This window comes from Rhodnius prolixus, unplaced genomic scaffold (genome assembly GCF_049639745.1).
Source record: "Rhodnius prolixus isolate KJV_2025 unplaced genomic scaffold, Rpr scaffold_17, whole genome shotgun sequence".
Classification (NCBI taxonomy): domain Eukaryota; kingdom Metazoa; phylum Arthropoda; class Insecta; order Hemiptera; family Reduviidae; genus Rhodnius; species Rhodnius prolixus.
The window spans coordinates 250,439-275,984 of record NW_027411626.1 but is presented as its reverse complement, the minus strand read 5'-3'; the positions used below and the strand labels follow the sequence as shown (position 1 = coordinate 275,984).

At 31.8% G+C, this 25,546-nt stretch overlaps 3 protein-coding genes across 3 annotated transcripts; 1 reads left to right on the top strand and 2 right to left on the bottom strand.

Annotated features, from left to right (window-relative positions):
* Positions 1-837: 837 nt before the first annotated feature.
* Positions 838-6,019, bottom strand: Atg3 (Autophagy-related protein 3). The gene is made up of 7 exons (XM_074139073.1): positions 5,729-6,019; positions 5,138-5,326; positions 4,915-5,052; positions 4,137-4,286; positions 3,533-3,676; positions 2,514-2,641; positions 838-1,244 (listed from the first exon to the last, which is right to left on the bottom strand). The coding sequence occupies exons 1-7, from the start codon at positions 5,798-5,800 to the stop codon at positions 1,094-1,096; spliced, it is 972 nt and encodes a 323-aa protein (XP_073995174.1). The 5' UTR covers positions 5,801-6,019; the 3' UTR covers positions 838-1,093.
* A 178-nt stretch (positions 6,020-6,197) lies between these two features.
* Rubicon (run domain Beclin-1-interacting and cysteine-rich domain-containing protein rubicon) lies at positions 6,198-22,698 on the top strand. The gene is made up of 15 exons (XM_074139061.1): positions 6,198-6,338; positions 6,574-6,769; positions 7,628-7,767; positions 7,873-8,056; positions 8,159-8,419; positions 9,592-10,092; positions 10,958-11,111; positions 11,238-11,375; positions 12,635-12,891; positions 13,430-13,572; positions 14,613-14,795; positions 15,022-15,204; positions 15,304-15,457; positions 16,470-16,654; positions 22,469-22,698. Exons 2-15 carry the CDS (start codon positions 6,602-6,604, stop codon positions 22,596-22,598), a joined length of 2,781 nt encoding a protein of 926 aa, XP_073995162.1. The 5' UTR covers positions 6,198-6,338; positions 6,574-6,601; the 3' UTR covers positions 22,599-22,698.
* A 939-nt stretch (positions 22,699-23,637) lies between these two features.
* On the bottom strand, positions 23,638-25,533 carry bisc (TM2 domain-containing protein 1 biscotti). Its single transcript, XM_074139077.1, has 3 exons — positions 25,213-25,533; positions 25,059-25,140; positions 23,638-23,975 (listed from the first exon to the last, which is right to left on the bottom strand). Exons 1-3 carry the CDS (start codon positions 25,400-25,402, stop codon positions 23,699-23,701), a joined length of 549 nt encoding a protein of 182 aa, XP_073995178.1. The 5' UTR covers positions 25,403-25,533; the 3' UTR covers positions 23,638-23,698.
* Between the last annotated feature and the right edge of the window lie 13 nt (positions 25,534-25,546).

Genomic DNA, 25,546 nt, shown 5'->3' with positions numbered 1-25,546 from the left:
TACAGCACTGTCCTTCAGCACACTGTTCCTTGAAATGTTTAAGTTCCATGTTTTGACCCAATTTTTTATAAACAATATATGAATTAACAACAGCTGCATCCAAATAATAGAACAGTATGCGGTGCCACCATTTTTTACTATCGGTCAAATTTATAATAAATATAAAAATTATTTCACTTATTTTCGCATTTACTATTGGTGCATAGCACTGCCAACTGAATGAAAAAACTTTAAATAACATATTAAGCTGTATGTATGAATAATTTCAACTTTTCAAGGTGGGTTAAATTATATCCCACCATGCAGCAAAAGGTGGGTCAGTTTTTAACCCACCTAGCCCCAAAGAGTTAATTTAACTGCAATACTGCTGATTTCCTTATATGAATTGTAATAACAAGGCCAGTGCTAGATTGTACATGGTGGGTCGATCTGTTTTGTAAAACGAATAGTAAAAACTATTGAGAAAGATGGATCCTTTCCCCAAATTTCCCTGGAAGACTGCTGTTCCTGTATTTGATCGTTAATAATAACACCAATACTAGATTGTGCATCTTGGGTTGATCTATTTTGAAAAACTAGAAGTAAAAACCAATAGAAAAAGCAGAAATGGTCACCTAATTTCAATGGAATACTGCTTTCTGGGTATTTGATAGTTAATTTATATGGCAATGCTACATTGTGCATCTTGGGTCGATCTATTTTGAAAAAAAAAGTAACTACAATTGGAAAAAGCAGAAATGGTCTCCTAATTTCAATGAACACTGCATGAAGATTTGTATACCACTAATTATGATATATGGTTTATTATTATTATTTATTAAATATGAGGCAAAATAATTAAAAGTAATACATATATATTTGAAAATATTATATTAAATAAATATACACATTTCAATAAATTTACAATGGGGCAAAAAATACTTTTCAATCTTCCAAAATATAATATTGAAAGCTTAAGAATTATAATATTAATGCGAATAAAATTATTTTCGTAAATACAACTAAAAATCAAAAGCTAAGATTTCAAATGTATTGGCTAAATTGCTGAAATTTCTGAAATAAGTGATTTTTTTTTTGTTTTGTGTGTGAAGATTCACATAGTAAAATTCTGGGTATAATCATATTCTATTGTTGGTATAACTGATTGCACAAATTTCAAAAAAATAATTAAATACATATGGACTCCAAGTTCTCCGCCACCTTCTAGAACTGTCTCAATTATCTTTTTCATTACAACAGCATGCCTGGTAAAATCGAAAACAAAAAAGAAAATTAATAAAAATGAAGTGCATATTAAAGAAAAAGAATTAAATAATTACTCAATTTGAAATGAACTTTAAAAAAAAGTTTACAGTATAGGAAGCCATTATTAAACTAATGTTCAAAATGATGAACTACTAAAATGCATAACATCGATTCTAGATGTCAAAGTAAGTTCTTCTTCAATTTGAGCGGATACGGATTATCCATTTTCCTAGAGGGTTGCATCAGGTTTCTATAGAGAATTTTTGTTTATACAGATTCTTCCTTTTTTTTGTCTTCATACTTCCTACTACTTGATACTACCTTGAAACTAATCAATAGAAGTCAAAATGCTGCAAAAAAAATTTGAAGCATTCATCTCTGAAGATCTGGAAATTCAATACGATCAGAGAGTGAGAGGGAGGAAGTGGTAGTATGTAAAAATGTTCTTTATCTGCTCAAATCTGTTGGTAGAACACAGCATAAGTATCAGTCAATAATGTTGTTTATAGTTATGTCGGTTAAAATTCTTAGGTACAATTTGGCGCATAAAAGGGCAGAATAGTACATATGCACAGGTAAGTGGATCAAACGGCCCATAATCAGTGCGAAATTTATGGATGTTAGCTGATGGCTCAAAGCAAGTTCGCAAACCCAATGCTCACCAGGCCCAAAGTTATTTCTGAATAGTTCAACGCTAGTAACTCGCTCTTTCAGCCGTTCTTAACAGAAAATGTTAGAGATTGGTATCATTTCTTGAGCAGAGCAGTGCCCATTAAAAAAGACCATCAACTAGTCCCAGTTCATTAACAGCTCGGAAATATGATCTGCATATAAGGAAGCTCTTCTCCGTTCAAGCGAGGTTGAACAAACCACAGCACCTACACTGACATTAAAAATGGCTCGGGTTGTCTATGAAGATGTCTTCAGAAAAGAGAAACTCATGCCTTCAAATTTTTCGCAGAAGTATCTTCCCAGAATCCAAGATCTTATCATACATAAAAGACACATTTCTAATTATGGTACCAAAAAGAATCCTTTAGATCGCGGTGGCCAGGGATGACTATCAACGTCTCGTGGAATCAATCTATCTTTATCATAAGTATGGAGTATCTGAATGCTCTCTAAGAGTATCTGAGATTAATTTAAGCCCAATATTTGAGCACACGCACATTTTCAATCAATTAACTAAGTAACGAAAACACTAGATGGCTTTCTAAAATATTAGTTTCGTTAATTTATGAAAAGAGAGACTAAAAATCAAGAACTACCTGCAAGGATGTACCGAAGCCATTGGAGGACCAGGCATATGAGGATGAGTTTCCATGGTCACAGTTTTCTTAGCATGATCTTGACTGACATCATCATACATTTGTTCAACGGTGAGTGGTTTTCTGTTCTAAAATTTTGGAAGGAAAATCAATTTAAGTACTAGAGATATCAAAATTATTATTTAAATACTGGAAGAAAGAAGAATTTATTGAATTCCTTGGAGATAAGCCTTAACTACAAAAAACTAAGAGGTCAAGCAAGAGAATAGTTGTAAGAGAGAAGCTTCAAAGAGAAGGTAGAACAGGTCCTCAAAGTGGATTGTATAAGAGAATTTGATGGAGAACGGTCTGATGGAAGAAGCTAAAAGAGAAAACTGATTTATGTTTTTCGATTAAAGAAACCACTTTATAACAGAAATCATTGCGAAATAATCTTTAACACTCTGTAAGATCCATGTTTCATCCGCTTTTCATTCCTATCGGAGTCATTGTCTTTAAGTAAAAAATATATGTGTAAGCCAGACTATAAGAAAGGATGAGAGAGGCTCAGGCGAGACTACGTGGGCAACGCGACAACACTGGAAGTGGGAGAAAACATAGAGGAGAATAAGCTCTGCTTTGAAGGACAAAAAGTATGAGGCAATGCTTAGGATAAGTTGGAAGGGTGATCTGTAGGAAGTACACGGAAAATGAGGCGCAAGGATGAATAAGAAGAAAGTTAGTTAATGAAGGAAAAGCATGACAAAATAAATATGTAGGATGAAAGCTGTCAGACTATGAGGTGATAGAAGATCAAGTAAGAAACATTTTTAAAAACTTGGTTCCACGATGCTATACAAAAAACTAAATTTAAAAAGAAGGTAAAGTAAAACTACATATCAATAACTATCTTTAATTCGTTACTTTGAACGAAATACACAAAATAATTATTATGACACCGAAAAAAGATAGCTTATAAAATGAAAGTATGATTATCCAATATGCGCATCAAAAAGAAAAGTCTATCGAACAGATCGTACCTCATCATATCCAGTAAGCCATAGTCTTGGAGTCTGATAATACTTGTCATATGTGATGTGAAGATCATATGTTCTGGTTTTAACTATTTCTCCATCTTCTATCACAGTCTCTTCTGCTGTACTTTTTGGAATATTTGCAATGCTCTATTTAAAACATATTAAATAAATATTGAATACTGGAAATTAAAAGCGAATATTCAATTTTGTTGGAATTTGACCGCTCGAAATTTTAAACACAAGCTCGTACATTTAACGAAATACATATATGTTTTAATCTTAGAAATCCTGAAATCAATTTTGAATTATAAAAAATTTCTTTACAATGTTTGAACTGAATAAGCAAGTTTATACAAATAATTTCAAATATCGTTCTTTTTATCAAGCAGATCAATACAACTGTTTTAAAGACAAACAAAAAAAAAAGATTGTCAATATTCATGTTATACAGATCTATTCGTTCTACTAGCAAAGTTAAGAGGACCTGCAGAAGATTTTAAAGACTTTTTTTTAAGATTTATTATATTTACGAATACATTGATTTCACGAATTATTATTAGTTAAATAAAGAAAAAGCTTATTTTTAGTAAGAAAAATCTTTTCTTACTTTATCTTCTTCATCGAGAAGTCCACTTTCTTCAAATTCTTCCATGTCTACAGCTTCATCATCTTCTTCATCTTCATCATCTTTCTTTAAGTTATCTTGTTTGTCATTGTTTTCCTTTTTCTTCTCTACTATGCTATTGGGTTTTGATTTCTTAAAAAAAAAATAAATGAAATAAATATGTTGAAAGTATTTTTTAAACAATTCTGAACCATAAGTGGATCTAGCTCAATAATTTCAGAGGCAAGATTTTTTTTTTTTTGGGTTTTGTAAGGTGCGCAACATCAAGGGTCCTTTGCAGGCAAGATTTTGAACACATTTGTAGTCTTTAACGGTAATTAGTCAAAAATTAACTAGCTTTTAACATCGCAAATTGTGATCTTATATGAGTATTTAAATTTTTAGTGCGACAAGAAAAGAATTTTTAAATCAAACATCAAAATAAACGAAATCTCCTAGGTTTCTGAAAGAATGACTACATCAAACTTTGTTCATGATTGTGAGAGAGAATGTCATGAAAAACATAAATTTAAATAATTACATTATTTATTACGGCTTTAAAAGAAGATTGTTGCTGTTTTTTTGAGAAAATAAAAATTACTGCAATTTAGATCTGTTACTTAACTGAATTTAGTATTACTGTACTTAAGAAAACAAAAAGTGTCTCTATATTAAAAAAAAAATGCTATGTAAAGTTTGACGGGCTTATGCTCTAAGTCCCCTGTCCTTTAGAGCCGCCTATGAGAACAACTTATGTATTAAATTATAAATTTATTATTACTTCTTCAACGTTTTCAAAAGTCATATCAGATACGTTATCATCAAGCACATCTGTTGGATCAACATGATGAGTATCAACCCATCCACCGTCTGGATCGTCGGGGTCTATCAATCGTTCTTGCTCCTCAGAATACTCCATCTAAAAGTAAAGCTTACTATCAAAAGAAAGTAGAACAATAAAGAAATTTAACATTCCAAGCAATTAAGAAGACGTAGTATCTTACCTGTTTGCAGCGACGAGTACAAGGTACATTTCTAGTAATGAGAAATTGTTTATTTTTTGGAAGATAAGGTTTCGCACGCGATTCATCTCCTACAGCCCATTGCCATGTAGGACAATGATGGACAAGATGATCTCCAGCAGCAACAAATTCTTCTGGTGTGATGACTCCAGTTTCACGAAATTTGGATTCCTAATATAAAAAAAAATTTGTCAAGTTCAAAATTTTATTATCTAATTTTTGGAAGACAGATATATAAATTAATTCCCTGAAACAAAATTATAAATAGTTTACAACTGAAGTCGAAATGAATTGGCAATTCATGACATAACGGTAAACTTCGTTACCGGGTTTTAGCAGATCGACTAACAAAAATTGACTAAGGAGATGGAGGACTTTTAATTTAATAATCTCTATTTCTATGATTTGCTGCATACCAGTTCATTCTTACCAAAATTAACTATAGGATCTTTTTTTAAAAAAAAGATTCTTCCTTGATTACTTTTTAAAATAAAAATCAATGCTTTTATTGAAATACACACGTAAAATACTCACAAGTGAAACAATTATTTGAAGAATACTGTTTGAACCCACCTTTAACACTGGGGTGAGATATTCGGCAACTCCAAGAGCTGTACCTTTAACTGTATTTATTACACTTTGCATTTTATCCAGAAATTAACATTAAAATGCACATTTGAATTATTTCAATCACTATTAATGAAATAAATTAAACATTTCACTCTTTGATTGGAATGTATATATATATGTATGAATAGTAATTATCTTAAATGAGTAATTAAAATAAGATTAACTTTGGAATAAACTTTAAACAAAAATGTTTAAATATATTTGGTTGAAACCATCCTGCCACCCTAGACAATCTTGATTTAGAATCAATTAATTGACCATGGACAACCACTGTGAAGTACACTGCAAAGCGGTATCAATTAATTAGAGTTTTAACCTTTGAACGAGGTTCTAATGAGTAACTTTCATGTTGGCCAACGAGGCAATTTGATATTTCAACAATGTTCAAACAAATAACCTTAATCTTAACCTTAACCTGATGGGAGAGGCGTAACCTCTCTCAAGATTTCTCTGTGTGTTCTGTTTACTTTGTACTATATGTTAAAGATGCACAAAATGAACAGTTTCATGAATAAAAGTGTAATAATAAATTTTAAAAAACTTATTGATACAGGTAAATTTGTTTCATTCGCTCTAGACAAGTATTTTACTATTGCATATTCATTTGATCTTTTTCTTCTATTAAATTAATTGAAACTTATGTTATCAGATTGTAGAAACAGAATATTAATATACTACTCAATATTTGACTTTTAAGCCTTGTACAAAAATTTTTTTCCATTCTAGTACTAATTATGAAAAATAAAGTTTGAAAAATTTCGATTGCTGATATTAACAAATTGTTGCAGTGTTCATTACCTATTTCATGATGAAATAATGATGGATGATTCTCTTCAGCAATTGCTGTTAAATTTGAAGACTGTTGTTGAAGGACTACTTAGTTGTCAAGTTCCAAATATATGGAACATTTATGGAGCGTTAAATAGATTACATAGGGTTATCGAGAAGATATTTAAACATGAATTTAGAATTTACAAACAAAATGTAAGATTGGTTTTTATTTTATTGATAAAAGATTGTCATAAAATGTTTATTGCTTTAATAGATTTATGAATCAGTTTTTATTTATTTAAAAAAACAGAATGCAAATTAACTTTAAAAATTATTGTTGCTTTTCTTAATTTATAGCTGGTAAAAATAATAGAAAGGTGTTTAGTGTATCATAAGTTTCTTCAACATTGAATAAGCTATATATATATGAATTTGTGTTAAGGAATTGAAGTCAGGTTTAAGATGAATCATCTTTCTTGGTTTGAATGTACACACATTCACTTACTGGTAGTTCAACTAACATATTTTTCAATAAGTGGTGCATTAATTGACAAAAAAAAAAAAATACAGAACTCAATTAGTAAAATTTAAAATATCTGGCTTTCAAGAATTTTGGTTTTACTTTTCACTTTTTTTAGGCATGTATTTCACCTTATTTGCCAACGTTTATTCTGCTATCTTTTACTTTTATGTCGAAGGATATGTTGCGATAGTGACAAAATTTCTTGAGTTTTCAATGAAAATATGTTTTCAGGTTCATGAGTTCTATAAAGTGGATTTTTCACTTGTTTAAAAGTTTCTGGATAATGACCCCGACGATTTATATACTTGGGGCGGGAATAGGCCTAACTCAGTCGTTTCGGAATATTCAGGTTTTATAAAATTTATAATGTTAGCAAGAATTAAGAATACGTAGCCGAAATTCGAGAATTAAAGTTTTTGAAAAAGTCGTGTAGCTTTCGGTCAGTGTTCTGTCCTTGCCATTCAACATTTTTTACTACCTGCCAATTTAATCAAACTTAAATGTTAGTTGCCTATACATTTTCAAATATTTTCTTTTTTTTATTACAGGGAGAAGAGGATTGTTGGATTTTTATTGAAGGGCTGAGCTGGTTACAGCCGGCTCTGGCGTCCTCACCAACACCTGTATGTCCAAACTCTCCTCCATCTCATCCGCACACAGATAAGGCTATGATATGGCTCCATAACAGGTATATGTTTTCCACTACCTTCTTACCGCCATTTCAAAATAAAAATTTTATTACCCGTTTCACGAAATATCAAATTTAGATATTTTAATTGTTTTTATTTTATAGTATTGAAACGCACAGCCTTTCTGAAAAAGTATCCTGGCTTGTCTCAGATGAACAGCACTTAGCATCTTGTTATACACCAAAAGCATTTCTAAGACATCCCCAGTATGTAGAAGCAGCTCTTATCTGTCTTCGAGCGATAGAACAGAATCAGCTTTCTTTGTTGACAGAAATACATCCAAGCTTGGTATGAGAACACTTATGCTTTCTATTTTCTCGCGATGCCTTAAATAATAATAATAGTAATAATAATAATAATAATAATAATGCAATTTTCAAATATTTATAGTACATATCTCAGAAGAGCATACAGGCTCAGGAAAAATTCCATCGACGTTGTTCATCTTTTCCTGAGTCTATCCAGAGGACAATGTGGAGCAGCCGTTCAAATTCTACTGAAATGCATGAAGTTCCCAAAAAGATAGATACTAAAAACGTCTCTACTAAAGAATCTATGATAACAGATTCAAAAATGAAAAACCAACAACGCTTTTATAAAATTAAACCATGGCGAAGTCTTTCTTCGTTGAATGATCCGTCTAAAACTGAGGTTAGTTACTTGTGATATATATAATATTACATTTATTGATAGCGCTGATTTTATGCGACGTATCAACCATGTTTTTTTATCCCTACAGACCAAAGGTACGCCTTTCCTTCCGGTTTCAGACTTTCATCCATCATTAGTGGTTTATTAATCAGATTAGTCTAGAGGTTGACTGCTCCTTTACTTCCGTCCGACACTCTTCAACGTAGCACTTCTAATTTGGCCTCAACATTCTTCGGGTTCAATACAATTCCTTTTCAAACAATTTGCAGCTAACTTTCGTCTGTGACGTTCATGGTCCGCTTATTTCACCTTATCGATTCCTGGAAGGGATTTTTCGTTGGTCGCACTCCTTTTTTTTGGTGTAGACCGTAGATGCACCGCAGAATTTTGTGTTCATAATCCTGACGTCAGTCCAAGATTCTGAACAGTAGGTGAGTATAGTCAGGACAGTGTATTAGTGGACGTGTCCAATTTTCCATTTCAAATAATCATCGAAAATATTCGTTTTGAGCTCTTGAGCCCAAAATAGTGGTTATTAGAAAGGTCTCCGTGTTTTTGTACACGTGAACAAATTATCTTAAAAAATAAAAACAGCTGGAAGTTAAAATTTTATATTTAGATTGAATCCTACCAATCGACCTGGCTGCAAACTAGCTATCAAACTATCTTAACCGAAAGTACCATACTTGTTTGAGATTTTCTCCAAAATGGCTCCAACAACAATTTACAATGGATCAAGTTTACCGAAATTGTATTCATGGTGGCCCCAACTTCTATTTTGTAACATTTTTCCTGGAAAATGTCTACGATTAAATTCCGAGTTAATAGAAAATTCACAAATAATGGAAGTATCACATTACTCAATGAATTTATAATTTTCCAGTGAATTTTCTTCAAAATGCCTTATGAATTTTCTCAAATTTTGTATTTATAAGTTTTTATTTGGATAATACTTCTGGGGAAATTAGTTTTTTTTTAGGTGTGATAAAATGCTTAAATAATTCAACTCGAAAATAGTTATAAGGAAAAGTCATGTGAGTGTGCACACAACATTACACTGGGGTTACATTACATTGGTATTCTTTCTTTTTAAGTGATGACTTAAGTTATGTAAAATAACTATGTTTTCGAAATATCAAAATAATTTTTTAATACAATTTTTTTGTGACTAGGTATCTTTGAGATTGGAACGTAGAACAAAGACTGTGCCTTCCTCGCCGGCTATTTCTAATTTACAAAGACTATCATCCAGAGTAGCCGAATTAACACCTTCAGTCTTGAAGATTGATTATTCAAAACCACGGGATGCGGCTTCATTACGTCGGGAAAAACGAGCTGCACCTCCTACCAGTGCAAGTAGCGGAGAAAGTGTCGAATCAACTGGTAAAGGCAACACTAAACCAGTTACTCCCACACAGTTGCCGCATAATCAGCATAATCATCATTCACAACCAGATCATACCCGTCGTAAGAAAAAATCTTTTATCGAGGATGGAGGAGGTGTTAGTGTAAAACCAATGAGCACCGGAGGATGTCATTTTCCGAAACCACAAACTGGTCAAAGTCTTACCAGTTTCTTGTCTTCTAGTCTGTCTTCAGCTGCAGGTGCTGAATTGGATCGGGAGAACGCCCATTTCTGTATATCAGAAGCTATTATTGCTGCCATTGAACAAGTAAACATCTTTGTTTATGTTTTACAATTTATTTAAACTTCGGATTGTTAGACTAATTTGTGTAACAATAATTTACTCCCTAAAAACGGAATATTTTCAGTCCAAAAAACGGTACTCTTAAGAAAGCGTAACCAAGTCTGCTTCTCACTTCTCCGTTTAAAATAAATGTGCATTGACCAATTTCAAACATAATTCTTAAGCGTGTGGCTGACGAAGGTATTTTGTCACCCTTAGGTACTTTAGGGAAGATCTAGGAATAGTGCCCAGTGTCTGCATTCAGGAATCACCACTCTCTGTGCCAACAAACACTTCCCCTTTTAAGATACTCAGAAGAAGGCTGCCATTATTAAGTGAAACCGGATGGATCGTAATTAAAATCCATTTTCCTCTTCAAGGAAGGCTCAGGAAGAGCGTAAAGGCTACAGTTAGATATGACCGCTCCTAGAGCCAAACATCTCTCAATGTTCCCCCAGAGAGGATCTATCCTCCTTTATCAGCTTATAACAGCTGATCATCAGGTCATCAGCTTGAAAAAAGGCAAGAAATTGAAGTCATGCCGAAGTCTATATGAGATTATATATTATATATATATACATAAATTTCCTTTTTTCTGGGAAAAACATGGCACACCTTTCACCAAGAAATGTTTCATCGGAGGGTCGTAGCGCACCTGTTGCGGAACTCTGGTTTATACAATTTTATTTTTTTAGTTATGTTGGTCACACGGATGCCCAAACACATTTTATAAACATAACTTCTATCATATTTTAAATATCACTTCTAAGAATATAACTGTTCATTTTATAAATAATAACTAAACTATAGTTTTTTTTTAATACTTAATATTTAATTGTTTTACATATAGGTAAAATGCAATAAGCTGGAGAGGTTATTAGATGAAGTAATCGAAGAAAGCGATGAGGAAATTAAGGAACTAAAACAAAGGATTAGGTTACGACGGAAGCTTAAACAGGAAGAGAAGAATAGAGGATTATTCACCCTCTCTCTTAGTGACAATAGTAAGTAATGTTTGATCAACTATTGACCGATTGATGCCGATTGACTATTTCGTTAAGATCAATTTGTTTACATTGAAAGTGATTGATAACTAAGAATTAACAAAATCTTCTTGTTAACCTGCATAGCGAATACAACGGACCAGAGTTTTAGTCCTAAATCCTCGGACTCATGCGGCAGTACCGATAGTTTATGGGTAGATGATGTCGAGGATATGGAAGTAGATCAAGTTACGCCAACCAATCTGGCAGATATTAGTAATTCAGGTATTTACCTTAATAATTATTTATTGTAGGTAAAACAAATTTTTGATTTGTGAAATTTTTTAAACAACTGAGACCTTGTTCTTGATTCTTGTGGTCAGAATTTCTTTACTTCGTAAAAATCCTCATGCGAATACTGTCCTCAGAGTTCTTTTTTTCCCAGCCCAGAAATCATTGGCCACATTTTCATAATGATTTCGGTCTACCGTATCCTAACTGATCCCTGGAATGGGACAACTTGGACTTTTAGCATCCCTGTCGAGGTAGTTGTTGTTATCTTCGATCCTGTAAAAAAAAAAGAAATTCGCAATTCCTGGTCTATAAAGTAAACCTTGGGAATATCGTTGTCACAATATAATCATATTTACATCGTTTACCTATGCCTGAATATTATGAACTAACTTTTGAAACTAATGGAACTTCAAATTTATAGACTAGATTTCTCTTTCAGATCACTTCCTGTCAACTCTTCTTTAGAATTAATTATTATTAATTCTTTTATTTCAAAGATCCCGCTTTTTGTCATAGTCTTGACCAATAAAGTTGCGAAGAGATGTTGACATTAAAGTCTGATGAAGTTTAAATTCAGTCTTTCTTCCCGTATAAAAACTTCAGTTCATAAATATTTTTTCAGCGCCAGAACATCAGTTGATTTTAGCCAACGGTTTTCTGCAGAATTGTGCTTGCTTTATTTCAAGGGATTCCTTTTGCCGCCAGTGTCAGAGAGAGAGACTAGATTTTGATTAGAGCATTGGGTTAGTCTTATTCCTTAGGCATGCCCAAAAAGTTTGATGACGCAGACTTCTTGAACTAATTAGAGAAATAACCTTAAGAGGATGATCTTTTGTAGTTTCTTGGTAATGTGATTCGCTTCCTTCGAGAAAGTAAATGCTGAGTAAAATGGTGCACTGAATTTTCAGGAGGGTTTGTTTAGATTTCAGGAAGTATGTGTTGAATGGTGGTCCTAAATTCTTTTTCTCCAGTATAAAATCTCCAAGGGCGCCTCTTGCTTGGGATTTCTATCTTTCTGAATAGCAGCAATTTTGTCTGAGATTTTGGATTTTATTTTTTAAACTAGGCTACAGCTCTTTAAACTTGTATTTGTATTCCATTTTTCAGCGCCTCTTTATGTTCTGTTGATGATTGCAAACGACCTGCACATTCGACAAATATGTCTGTAGACTATTGTAAATTTAAAAAACCCATCAACCTCTATTTTCAAAAATAAGTAAATATTTACCTTATAAATAATTCTTCTTCAGGTCTATCAGTTTCTATGGCCTCATTGTATTCAGAAGCAGATTTAATGAGGCCAAAAGATAAAGAAAAGTCACCATCTTCATGGCCACTGAAGAAAGATAAACTGAGCCCAAGTTCCATTGGACATGCTACTAGTCCAGATTTAGCTAACTCTGCAGAATCTGTAGCACTTTCTCTGCTGAGTAAATTTCACGATCGTCATCTGCCCAGGGCGTCAGATATTCGTTGGCTTGTCTCTGAAAAAGATGCACCTCAACAAGTCAGTAATAATATATAATTTATACACATATAAAACGTCTAATAATTGGTAATTAACGCTTTTACATAGTCGGTGAATTTTACAAAATCGCATTGTTCTTTACACTGTTCATAAAATGAGAACTTGGAAAACATATTTTTTTCTTCTTTTGAGTTTACGCTTAGCAGTTTTGAGATCTCTTGTGTTAGAAAACGGTACGTGTATTAAGCATATCTCAAAAAGTGGAATTGCAGGATGTTCTAATTTGTTATTTGGGCTGATTGCTAACCAGAGGGGCCGACAATAAGGTTTTCGTCCAAATCGATCTATGTGGTAGCTCTGATCGTGTACTGTATGTGCCCTAGTCTGATCTGTGTGGGATGGTTGTAGTGATTGTAGACGTAACATGTATAATACATGCATGCTGGAAAGTGTAAACTTCTAATCGCCTTATATGTGACATGCAGAGTGCACTGTGGATTTATTCAGCTACACATACCCAAGGAGAGGTTTCTTTCTAAGTGATAGTAATAAACATAAGCATTCTTCTTTTATTTAGTTACTACCCATGCCGACAAGTTACGTTGTGAATCCAGATGACGCCGAAGAACAAGATTTACGCAACGCTACTGCACTACGGGGAAATGCACAGTGGGCACCTCCAAGACCACAGATAATATTCACGCCTCATCCCCCACCACAGTAAGTTGAAGATATTTAATAGCTTTATACAGCACAAAACATGATCAATTGATTCTCAGCTAATGTCTTTTCTAGAAATGCAGTTTGACAAGACTTTATTGAAAAAATAAATTTAAATCTAAAATACAAGTATTTGAAATTATCATTAGTTTTTCTAACCTATGGTGCGCAGATTTGCAATGGTTCCCAATATGAAGAGATTGAAAAATGGTTGAAATTATTCCGATTTATATTTGGAACGACTTTTTTTATCTGTGAAAACTGGTTTGTCCCCCACTTGTATACCCTTTGATTGCATCAAAATTATATCTGTGAAGTTCTACAGTTACCAGATGACCGATTAACAAATAAAAATCTAGCAACAAGTCATTGAAAATGAAACTACTCTCTTAGTACGCGTTGTATCTTAAATATTAACTAAGTATATCTTATAATAATATACATGAATTGGGAGGTACACTTGTTATAATGCGCGTTAAAGAATAATGTCAAAAAACATTAATTTAGGACATAAATTAGTATTTTTAGTAATTTTGTAGTTAAGTGTCAAAACTGTTTATTTCTATTGTCATTGAACTATTTTTATTTGAATAGTTATATAGGTAGTATTTATCTAAAGATTGGAAATGGGATTTTAAAGCTAAATAATATATATTCTTTTCAAGGAAATACTATAATTTATTTTCCCTTTGCACTACCAAGAAGGTAGAGTCACTGTTACAATTTGCTGGATTGTTGTCCATGTTATTGTGGTGTATAAATTAAATTATTAAAGAAAAGTGTTGTATCAGTGCTAGAAATGATTAATTTTCTAAATGGGAAAGATCTTACGATTTCGATAAATTATTATAGAGAGGCTTATTAATTTTGAGAGAAGTTGTTAAATTTACAGTTACATTTTCATAGCCCTTCTCCTGGGACGTATGTATTACAATGTTGTAGGTTCTGTCTTCTTGTTTTTATTATTATTATTTATTAAGAAGTTTATGCTGTAAGAAAACTTGTAATGAGAAAATTAACTAATAAATTATTATTTTCAGGAGGCGTCAATTAATGACTAAGCAGAACATGCAATGTGCTGGTTGTGGAATGAGAGTTGCACCTGAATATGCTCATAGATTTAGATATTGTGAATATTTAGCAAGATATTTCTGTACAGGATGTCATAGTAACAAACAAGCTGTTGTACCCGGCAGAGTTATAGCTAAATGGGACTTTACTAAGTGAGTAAATAAGCTTTTAGATAAGATTTTCCTTGTAAAATATACAAATATAAGTTGTTTTAACTTTTAAAAAGAATAATTGAGAAATACTGTTCAGATTCCCGAATGAAATTCATTGTAGCGAATGATTAGCAAGTAGTATTAATTTAGTTTCCCACCTTACTAACTTGACTTTTATATATTTTATTATTCTAAGTTAATTTTAATGTTTTATTTTATATTTCAGATATGGTGTATCAAATTTTTCGTACAACTTATTGGAACAAATGGGTACCGATCCACTGTTTACACTTTGTGATATCAATCCTAACTTATATAAAAGAGTTAAAATACTCTGTAGGACTAGGAATATTAGACTTCAGTTGTATTATATTAAAGATTTCGTGTTTACATGTAGATTTGCCACAGAGTAAGTTATATATTTTTAATTTATCTTTCAATTAATTATGTTACCCTTTTTTTTTAATCAAATCTTTTCATTCGTTTTCACTAGTTATTTAATTTTTAGTTTAAAGGCTGATTTAGAAAAAGAAAATTCGTACATGTTAACGGAGCCAGAAATATATTCTTTACAAGATCTTATCCAAGTTAGATCAGGTGAACTAGTGCAAAGGCTTGCACAATTAGTAGAGAAAGCCACGATGCACGTGGAAAACTGTCAGGTAATTTTATTTCAATTCTTATATTGAATAAGTTAAAAAGTAATGGCGCAAGTTTTACTATTTTTTTAATCCATCGTGAGGTCCTTTGAGTTCGAAGAAGTGCTTTTTACACATTGCACCCTCGCTCTCTCTATCTCTCTCACCCTCTCTTTCTTTCTCTCAGTGCTTGTACTGTGTGCCCTGGTACCTCTCGGTCTGCTTTAAGGCTCCTGTATACTCCGAGACATAGTCTCATGATTCGAGGACAAGTATCAGTAATTAATTTTTCCAGTTTTGTGACTATCACGATACAAAAATCACAAGCCCTTGTTCCCTAGTCAAACGGGAATCATGAATCCATTTGCTTGTATTACGGCAGGACCGTGCTATCAGACAGTTGTTTGTAACGGTTCTGACATAATATCTTGTAAGAAAGAAGAGAAATGCGCCTTCTTGATAGGTATCGTTAATTGCACAAAAATTGCTAAGCACATGGGAAGTAAAGATATGGCAGTACGCAGAGCTAAAGCTGTTGTGTGACCTTGACAGCTTAGCGGAAATCCTGATAATCATTTCCACCCCTGGATTGATGATCTCTCATAGACTTTGATGGACAGTTTGGAGATGATAGGTTTTATCAAAAAAGCTACGACATCCCTGTGCAGAAACCGTTCATTTTTAGAACTATTACCGTTTACCGTTGATTTGAAATATATTAATTGTTAATTGTAAATAAAAATGTGGAAACATTTAGGATGCAGACAAGTTTTTCCTTTTGAACCATGCCTAACTGTTTTTCCACGATTGTTGCTGGGTAGTTCTTGGCCTAACAGAGGCCTCAAGCCTGGCATCCATAACGGACATAACACTTCCTTTTAGACGATTGCCATAACTTCCTTTAAATATATGCTTCAGATACCAATATTTCTTTCAACTTATTAATTTTAGCATTTAACTCAGATTTCTATTCAGACGTCTTGTTTTTAAATATGTTTCGGCTGCAGTAAATACATGTTTTTTTTTTTTTAAATAGCTATGCCGTGGTCGTGGATTTGTATGCGAGCTGTGCAGATCATCTGATATAATATTTCCATGGCAATTGGGAAAAGTCAGTCGATGTAGCGCTTGTGGCTCTTGTTATCATACGGTTTGTCTGAGAAAAACTCCATCATGTCCACGTTGTCAGAGAAGAGCTGGCAGAAATAATGCTATAGCTAAGTAAATATTATGATGTTGTTTCGATTGCTTTTTTGATATTTTTAGATTTCAATTTAACTTTCTTTTTTAAATTCTTATTAAACAAACCTAAGAAAACAAAAAAGAAAAAGGGGAAAAGTGACAATTTTTGTTAATTAAAATATTTTCTAAGTCTTACAGTAAAAAGAAAAAACAAAATAATTTATTCAAATAGTGATGCACCGATCTCAATTTTAAATTGATTTAGTAATATTTGTAAATTTTAAGGATATTCGTTAATGACGAGTTGTAAACAATGAAAGTAGGTAAAAACATAGATTTTTCTGCAGTTTAGCTCGTTAAAATGATGAATTAGATAAATTTTAGGCTAAATTAGAAGTGATAAAGATACAGCATTGCGACTAAATAAATTATTTATTTTATATATTTGTTTAATACAGGGAATTTATTTTTTGAATTTTTGCTATTCGTATTGTAATCTTACTTATTTTAATACTAAATAACGTTAACATCATTATTATTTTGTAGGAATTTGATCTTGCCGATCCTTTAGTCAACGATAATTATTATTTCGTCCTCTTTATTATTATTCTTCTTATATTCTTTTCCTGCTTTATAATTATTTCCTTTCTCTGCCCGCTTGCCTTTGTTATTGATCTGGGTGCTTAAGATGTTCCAAAAGCACGGCTTAGACAATTGGTATTATCAAATGATAGGGACTCATTATCATCGACGAAAGATACAGCAAGTTGAAACTCTTAGCAGTTCTAATGGATTTCCGGAGTGTCCGATAACTGCTCAGAAATTCATGGACTACTGCTATAAATGTTTGAATCTTTTTTACGACTATTTACCATACAGTCGTGTGCACATTCACTTGGCCACCTCTTCTTTCATCCCTCAACATTCCTTAGCTAACTTTTCAGTAGAAGCATCCTAATCCAACCGGACATCCGAGGGTTTTGTTCAGCTGCTTCTGCTATATTAAGATTAAACTTATTACTGATTAACTAACTGCTAGTTCTAATTTCTATTTTCAAAGTCTATCCTAATTTGAGTCTACGACTATATTACCTATCGATCTTTATGTACTATCAACTATCGTACTTATAAACCAGCTAACCTGTCCAAACTTAAGCTTATAACGAAACTATGACTTAGAGGAACAGCGGTGTATGTGTTCGGCTTCCGACGATAATAAGTCCTGCCAATCGATAGTACCTTCTGCTTATAAGCAGTGCTTCTGCAACGTTTCTCAACTTATCGTCATGGTTTGGAAGTGCTTTTATGATTAGGATATTTGTTTTTTTCTTCTTCTTCTTTTTGTGCATCAGCAAAAAAAGGTTCAGTTTTCCAATATAATATCATTCGTAATGTCCTAATTATAAAATATCATTCGGTACAGCAAAGTTTATAATTTTGAAGTATGTGATGACATTTTTGTTTTTTGACTTTTTATGATTACAAATGATATCAAGAAAACACTTTATTTGACCAATTATTACTTTGGCAGGAATTAATTCCAGTATTTCATTTGAAGGAATTAATTTTCCAGTATTTCATTTAAGTCACTTATTTTATTTTCAATTATATATGTATATATATTTTTTTTATTTGCTTAAAAGTAATGCGATTTAAGAAGAATCAGAAATAGTTTTAAGGCCAGCTTTAGATTTAAATAAAATAAATTTTGTTGCCGTTAATCCTGAAATCTGTGATAATTTAGGATCTTTTTTCATTAGGCAATGAAACACATATTTACAGCACTTAGGTTTACTTCATAATCATGACAATTTAGAAGAAAAATATACTTTGTTAAAGATTAACTTTCATTTATAGTTGCTTCACTAACCTTGTATCAGATTAGTTTTTAGATATGTTTAATCAAATGGTAGGGTGATCTACTTCTTTGCTGGTATTAACAGTCCCTTTTAGGGGCTTACCTTCCTCAATCGCTCTCTTTTCCACTTTTCGCGATTCTGAGTGACCGCCAGAGTTTTCCAGCTAAGATCCTGCTCTCGGTCCAGTTATCGCATGTGAGGGACTTTTTCTCTCTACTTTTCCTGTGGCTAGTAAGATTCTCTCTTGAGAATCCTTCCCTTTTCTATCCACTCCAGGTGATCCGACCTTGTGAACCTCTCAGGCTTAACCACAGAGAGCATATATATGTACATTCTGTCGCAAGTCTAGACTTCTCTTGACTTTAGATTTCATTTACTTTACTTTCTTCTTTAGCTAGTTTTTCTGGTCTTCCAAGAAACTTTGTACTTCAAAAATAAAGGTTCTACTCAGCCATTAAAGAAAGGAAAAAACAAAATGGTAAACTTCTAAAGCTGACCTTAATTTTCTGATTGCTAAGAGATGCTAAGATATATAATATATTAGGTTATAAGTGCGTATTTCTTGGTTACCGTAGTTAAAGAGATGTCTTCATCTCTTTCTATTTGCTCAAATCAAATTTATTACACATTTACCGTCCTTTATTTCAAAGAGGTGCAACCTAAAAAATAAATAAATAAAAACTAGTTCATTTTAAAATAAGAAAAAAATAGTTTAGGACTTGAAAATAGAATGTCTTGTAAATAATAGTTTTATATTACTTTTGATTGGCCATATTTAATTTCCTCCTAACTTTTTATTAATCTAGAAAATTACGTGCCTTTTATCTTCCATAAATTGAAAAGAAGGGTAGCTAAACCGTGATATATAAATGGAAAAGTAAATGAATTTATTTAATTCAGTTTTCTTGTAAGTTTATAGTAAATTATTATTTTTTTATGTATCTAAAATATCAAAATGAATATTACAAAAGCTATAAAGTAATCAATATATTTTTTATTTATTAATTCATATATTTATGGACTTATTATAAATTTTATTTTAAATTTTTCTAACTGTAAGAATTTTCCTATAATTTTGTTTTATTTCTTAATCATACTGTAATCCTTTATCAATGATTTTATCCGATGTGTTTGCTTTCATTTATTTCTGTTTTGATTACCGTTAAGATTTCTTAACTAATTCTTTACAAAAAATAATGAACAAATCTTTTGAAGATAAACGATTAAAAAAAAAACCGTTCATCGAAGAAAGGCAAAAAAAAAAGTTAAAACATCGCTTCTAAATCGTTATAGTGGATAAAAATAATAATTTATCATTATAATAAATAATATAAATTATTATAATTCGTAAGATAATTTTTATAGGTGCTCAGTAATTGAATTATTTTTTTTTATATTGTTTCAAATAATCAATTTTTATGATGATTCTTATTAAGCGATATTATTTTTATATATATATATTTCTTAATCGTACTCTTTTTTTTAATTCCTGAAGTATAATTTTTGATGTAAGAGGCAATTGAAATTTTAATGTGGTTATAAGTTAAGATACGTATTTGTTGAGGAAAGAAAAAGCTATTAATATCCTATAGAACTCACTAGTAATTTTTCTAGTTTTACATACGGTTGAGGTGAAAAAACTCAAATTTAATTAGCCGCCATTTGGAATTTGTACAATTATTTCAAACTATTACTACTCGTAGATAAAAAGCAGATGAAATAGGAATTACATCTCTGGGTCTGAGGGGAGGATACACTGCACAGCACTGTTACATTTTTTTTTTTTTTTAATTTTGTTTCTGCCGTCTTTTTCAACGTTTCAGATGATACCGAAAATTCATCAGTGTCAATTCTTGGTCCGACCATATGCTTTAAATTTGCAAATCTTATTTCAAAGTAACAATACTAATAGTGTTATTTGAATTGTAGAATTGCCCCCTAATAAAATGGGAACCTTCACAATTTCTTTTTCTTAAAAAATTAGTTTAATTATTAGTAACAAAAAGACTTGAAGTTATTATTTTACTGGAATGCAAGTAATGACGTATTTGGCCGCAAAATTGAAGCGAACTTCTCTCATTTTCCGGTGTCTCCTTGGCCACAATATCGGTGCGATTCCACGATTCAAAGGTGTACGAACTTCTCAAAAAGAACTAGGCCGTGCATAACCGAGAGAAATTTTCTGCCAATGAATACACCTATGGGGGGGGGGGGCCGTGTTTACTTAGCGGTCTTGTGATTACCTCTTGAATAGGCTTTTCTTTAATAGTTTTTTGCATACCTTCAAAGTAGATCCCTCTATACTATGTACTTAGGTTGAATAAGCCAGGAATACCATGTTATTTTTTTCGCTTAATGTCTTTTGTTGAAACCCAGATCAACTACAGCTCAAGATTTGACATTATCCTGGAAAACGCGGAGTTAAAAAATGACAGAAGTTGTTACTAATTTAGAAACGTAGTTTCTAGTGCAGAAGCTTGAATTTAAATACTCTAAAAGGTGGACGAAAGAGGAAATCGCGCTAAACGAAATCTAAAAAAAACTTACCACAGATGGACAAAATCATAAATTCAAACATGATTGCTAAATGAATTTGAGGCCCCGCAAAACTGCGGAGTATAATTTTTTTTTGGGGGGGGGCTTCCTTTTATTGGTGGAAATATTATATTTTTATTTGAAAAATAATTATTTTGGTAGACTTTTCGAGGATATTTCTTGGATTATAACATAACTTCATTGTAGCATTTATTTTTAGTAACAAGCTTTAAAGTGGGCACAGTGAATTTAAATTGTACACATATTAGAAAGAAAGCTTAATGCTAGATACAAAAAAAATAAGCTAACATAGAATTTTCTGGGACAAACTTCAACCATCAATACAGATGTGGATAAAGTTCTTTTACTCACTTCCAGATGTATCTTTCAGGAACCATTAATTTGTTCCCAATAATAGGATATTTATTATCAATAGGATAAACAGATGAACTCTGGAACTACATTGTTTCCTAATATTGAATATTTTATATGACCAGAGTTCATTTCAACTAGTTTTTCGTTCAGATCCATTGACGGCACTTTTTGGCCTTCCACTACGCGGATCACCATCTAAGCACTCCCGACCAAATTTAAACTCGCTGGTCCACTTGGCAACAACAGTTGAATATGAAGGAGCAGAGTTCCCCCCCCCCCCCCCCCCCACAGTGTGTTCTGAAAGTCGGCATGAATTTCCTTTGCTTTCATACCTTTCTTTACAAAGTACTTGAATCACTTCTCGAATCTCAGTTTTATTTTCCATTGTCACCCAACACTACCACTCTCCTGCAGCAAGAGCACGAGAGCACTGATATCTAGCGGTGATTCCGAGAACTTTTCAAACCACCCTCGTATATGTAGAGAATTTTTTTTACGAATCTATGTCATAATTATGCAATTATAAATTGCATGCATTGTGCTGGGGTTCCTCTTCAAAGCCTGATGTACTAATCGCTGGAGAAATAGAAAGAAAGTAAGCTCAGCTTGCTAAGACCGATTAAAATCCCTTTTATTTTTATATAATTCTGTTGTAATAAATTTAAACTAAAACAATAATAACAAAAAAGTTACCTTGTAAATATTATTTAATTTTTGTTTTTAAAAAAGTAAATTTAAGGCAAACGTTTAAGATGATCAAGAAAACTTAACTTTGTAAAGATAATTATCAGGTGCTCTTCCATTTAAAAAAAAATAAAAACAAAATGGTTCGTGTAAATTATTTATGGGGTTTGAGCTAAATTTTTATTTCTACAGCTTCATTTAAAGAATACAATAACAAAAAAATTAGTCATTAAATTAAAAGCTTTATTGCAGAAATAATTTTGTGCTTTTTCTTTGAATTAAAAGAAAAAGTTGACTAAAAAACTTCTTTTTTTTCAATTAAATTTTTTTGTAAAATTGACGTAGTTGCACAATTAGCATAAGAAAAATAAAAGGATAACTTCTTGTAATTTACTTACAGTTGTTGGTTTTTAAAAGGAAAAATTGAAGTAATGACTTATTCAAAAGAAAGGAGAAGAAATTGTTCTAAATTAAAGCAGACTCTAAACAAAAAAAATGCAGTATTAATTTTTTTTAAATGGTATATTTGAATTTAGCGCATTACTTTTGAAATAGCACTGCCAAAGATTTATGTAATTTATATTTGGATATGAATTGTTACTAAAATTAAATGAATTATTTAATTTTGTACATTGTTTTTTTTTTTTATTCATCAAAATTTGTGAAGACTAAAATTCTTAAATATCACCGCTCAACTTCTTGAACTCTACATTTCTATGGCTGATCTGTAATTTTTGAAAGGCCTTGAATTTTAAATGCCATTTATGTTTTAACGTTTACTTCTACCAACTTTCCTTTCTGCCTTCACAATGTCGTCCTTGACATTATTAAACGATCTCTGGCTAGACTTTTTATAAGAAGAAGAAGACACATCTTCTAATTTCTGGTGTACCATTTGTCACTCTTTTAGAAACTACCTTATTCTTGAAATTGTATGTTCTCAACATGTGCCCTTAGACTGGTTTCATTGAATTATTAGGGGCTTTCTCTGCTCAGATACTTCGACAGTTATACCTAATCTCCGTTTACAGAGTTTTGCTTCCCAAGTTAGTAAAGAACAATGATTAATTGTTGCCCTCTAAATTATGAATTTCACAATTAAGATACGACATCAGTCTTTTCAGTGGCAACATTATTTTAAAGAGTGCAATTAAATCAGCTATGGCGTATGCAAGGATAACCTGAAAAGTGTTAAAATAAAGCACTAGCCGTAGGCTTAAAAAAGAGATATTCTTTGTATTGGGAAAAAATATTTTATGTAGAAGTACTGGAAGTAATTTAAAATTCAAGGCAGAGATATGGATCACAAAAATCTGGGACCAATTTTCAAGAACTAGAAGAGTCACTGGAGCCAAAAGTTTTGTGAAGGAGTGCCTAGTATTCTGCATGTTAGAATCTGTATGGTTTCAGTGTACTAAAAACAGTTGTGCCACGATTTAATTTCATCAAACAAATAGTGCAAAAATCACTTGCAAATATGCTTTTAACACCATGTGAAAAATGAGACAATCAACTTAGATCCTGCAGATCTTTTTGGAAATGAGGGTTAACATATTTCAAACAGTTCACTAATAATTAATAAATATTTATTTACAATATAAACAAAGATACAAGTATAAAATAGTTGTCTCTACCAATCAGGCTGAGGATCTCTGTAAGTTTCATTATCACTAGTAAGAATGTTTATAACTGGTCCATAATATGGTATCACATAATAAGAGCCATCAGCTGGCCTCACAACTTGTGTTGCAATTAGGACAACGTCGATCAACTGTCCCAGAAACATAAAACCCAGGGTTGATAATTTCAGAAGACCTAGTCCAGGGTAACCAAGATAGAATCGATCCGCACCCAACATTCCAACAAAGATTGATAGAAGTAAAGCAGTTTCAAAACTGTAACCATTCCTGAAAAAAAAAAACAGCTACATTTTCTTTAGAAATTGAAAAAATCTTGCGAGAAAATTTGCACTATGTCGGTAAATCTATTTTTATAAAACTTATGAGTTGCTGCAACAAAATTTATTCTCTTATTACAGAAGTAATAAAACCTGCTACAGATTGAAATTGCTCTTTTTTTTTAGTAGTTTCTTACTAAAGTATCTACTTAAAAGGTATCATCTTAAACTATGTGTCAGTAAAAATATTTTAAAGGATAGCTTAAAGACTGAATAGTAGTTCTTATAATAGGCGAACAACTTCATAACTTGGCATCCCCTTAGGTAAGTAAGCAATGCCTATCATTTCAAACATGTTGTTTGGTTTGTTGAACTGAATTTTTTTCTGCCCCGCTTTGATCATCAGTTTCTGGCGTTCAATCGTATCAGGATTTCTTGAAATGTGTGGCAATACCGATCTACATATTACCCAGATAGAAAACACATAAAAACCCGTCAGAAAACATGTTTCAATTCAATGGTTTCTCTAGTTCTAATCAATTACACCTAGTTCCAAAACAGATACCTTTTCTCCCTACAGTTAGTTGGAAATTTCACTCCCAATGATAGCAATTTCATCTTTTGATGGCCATTTTGTTTGGAAGTCTACATTTAAATAATGAATCTTGTAGCTTCATTCACTGTTTTAGTTCTACTCTACCTATTTTAGCAAATGATGTTGGATTCAATAAATAAAACAATCAAAGGCGTACCCATAAGGAAATATCAATGAGGGAAGAAAGAGTAACCGGCTGTTAATGTTTTGGAATTAAGATTTAACTTAAAAAATTTATTTTAAACTTAAAATTTAAGTTTTAACTTAAATCTTAAAACCAAAGAAACATTGAAGAAGGTGGAATTCATAAAATTTATCCGAAGTACACCGAAATTAAAACAATCTTATAGCAACTTTCATGAAAGTTTCATTTGAAAATGAGGATATGTGTATAAAATCATGAAAAGATTAAAATCCTTTCATTATCAAGAAAAAAAATCAAAAAACAAAAAATTAGAAGCAATTTAAATATTTGGTAAGAGTTTATTTAGTACTTACGTCCATCTGCAGGGTATTTCACGTGTGAAGGAAGAATTGTTAGATTCATTACATATTATATTATCAGCAGCCTTACAAAGTACTAGAAACAAATAAATTATATTAACCTGATAATAAACATTTACACTGACACCTCAAATAATATTAACCTTACCTTTAGCTTTATTTTCTTTTGTACAATCTCGGGGCTGCTGTGTTTTCGGATCTATTAAATCATATTCAGGATCAGGGCATAAATATTGTCCCATACGTAAAGTGGAACAGTCAACTTTGTAAATTTGTTGACTTTTGCATATTGCAAATATATTTACTAACGTGTAAATGTAAAAATATTTGGCTCGCATTATAGTAAGAAATAAATATAGTTCACATTATTATACGGTTCATATTTTATAATACACAATATGACTGTTAACACTGTTAAGTGATTGTAACCAGACTCCGTTAGGGAAGGTAATCTCGATTTCAGAAGTGACAAAACCACGGCA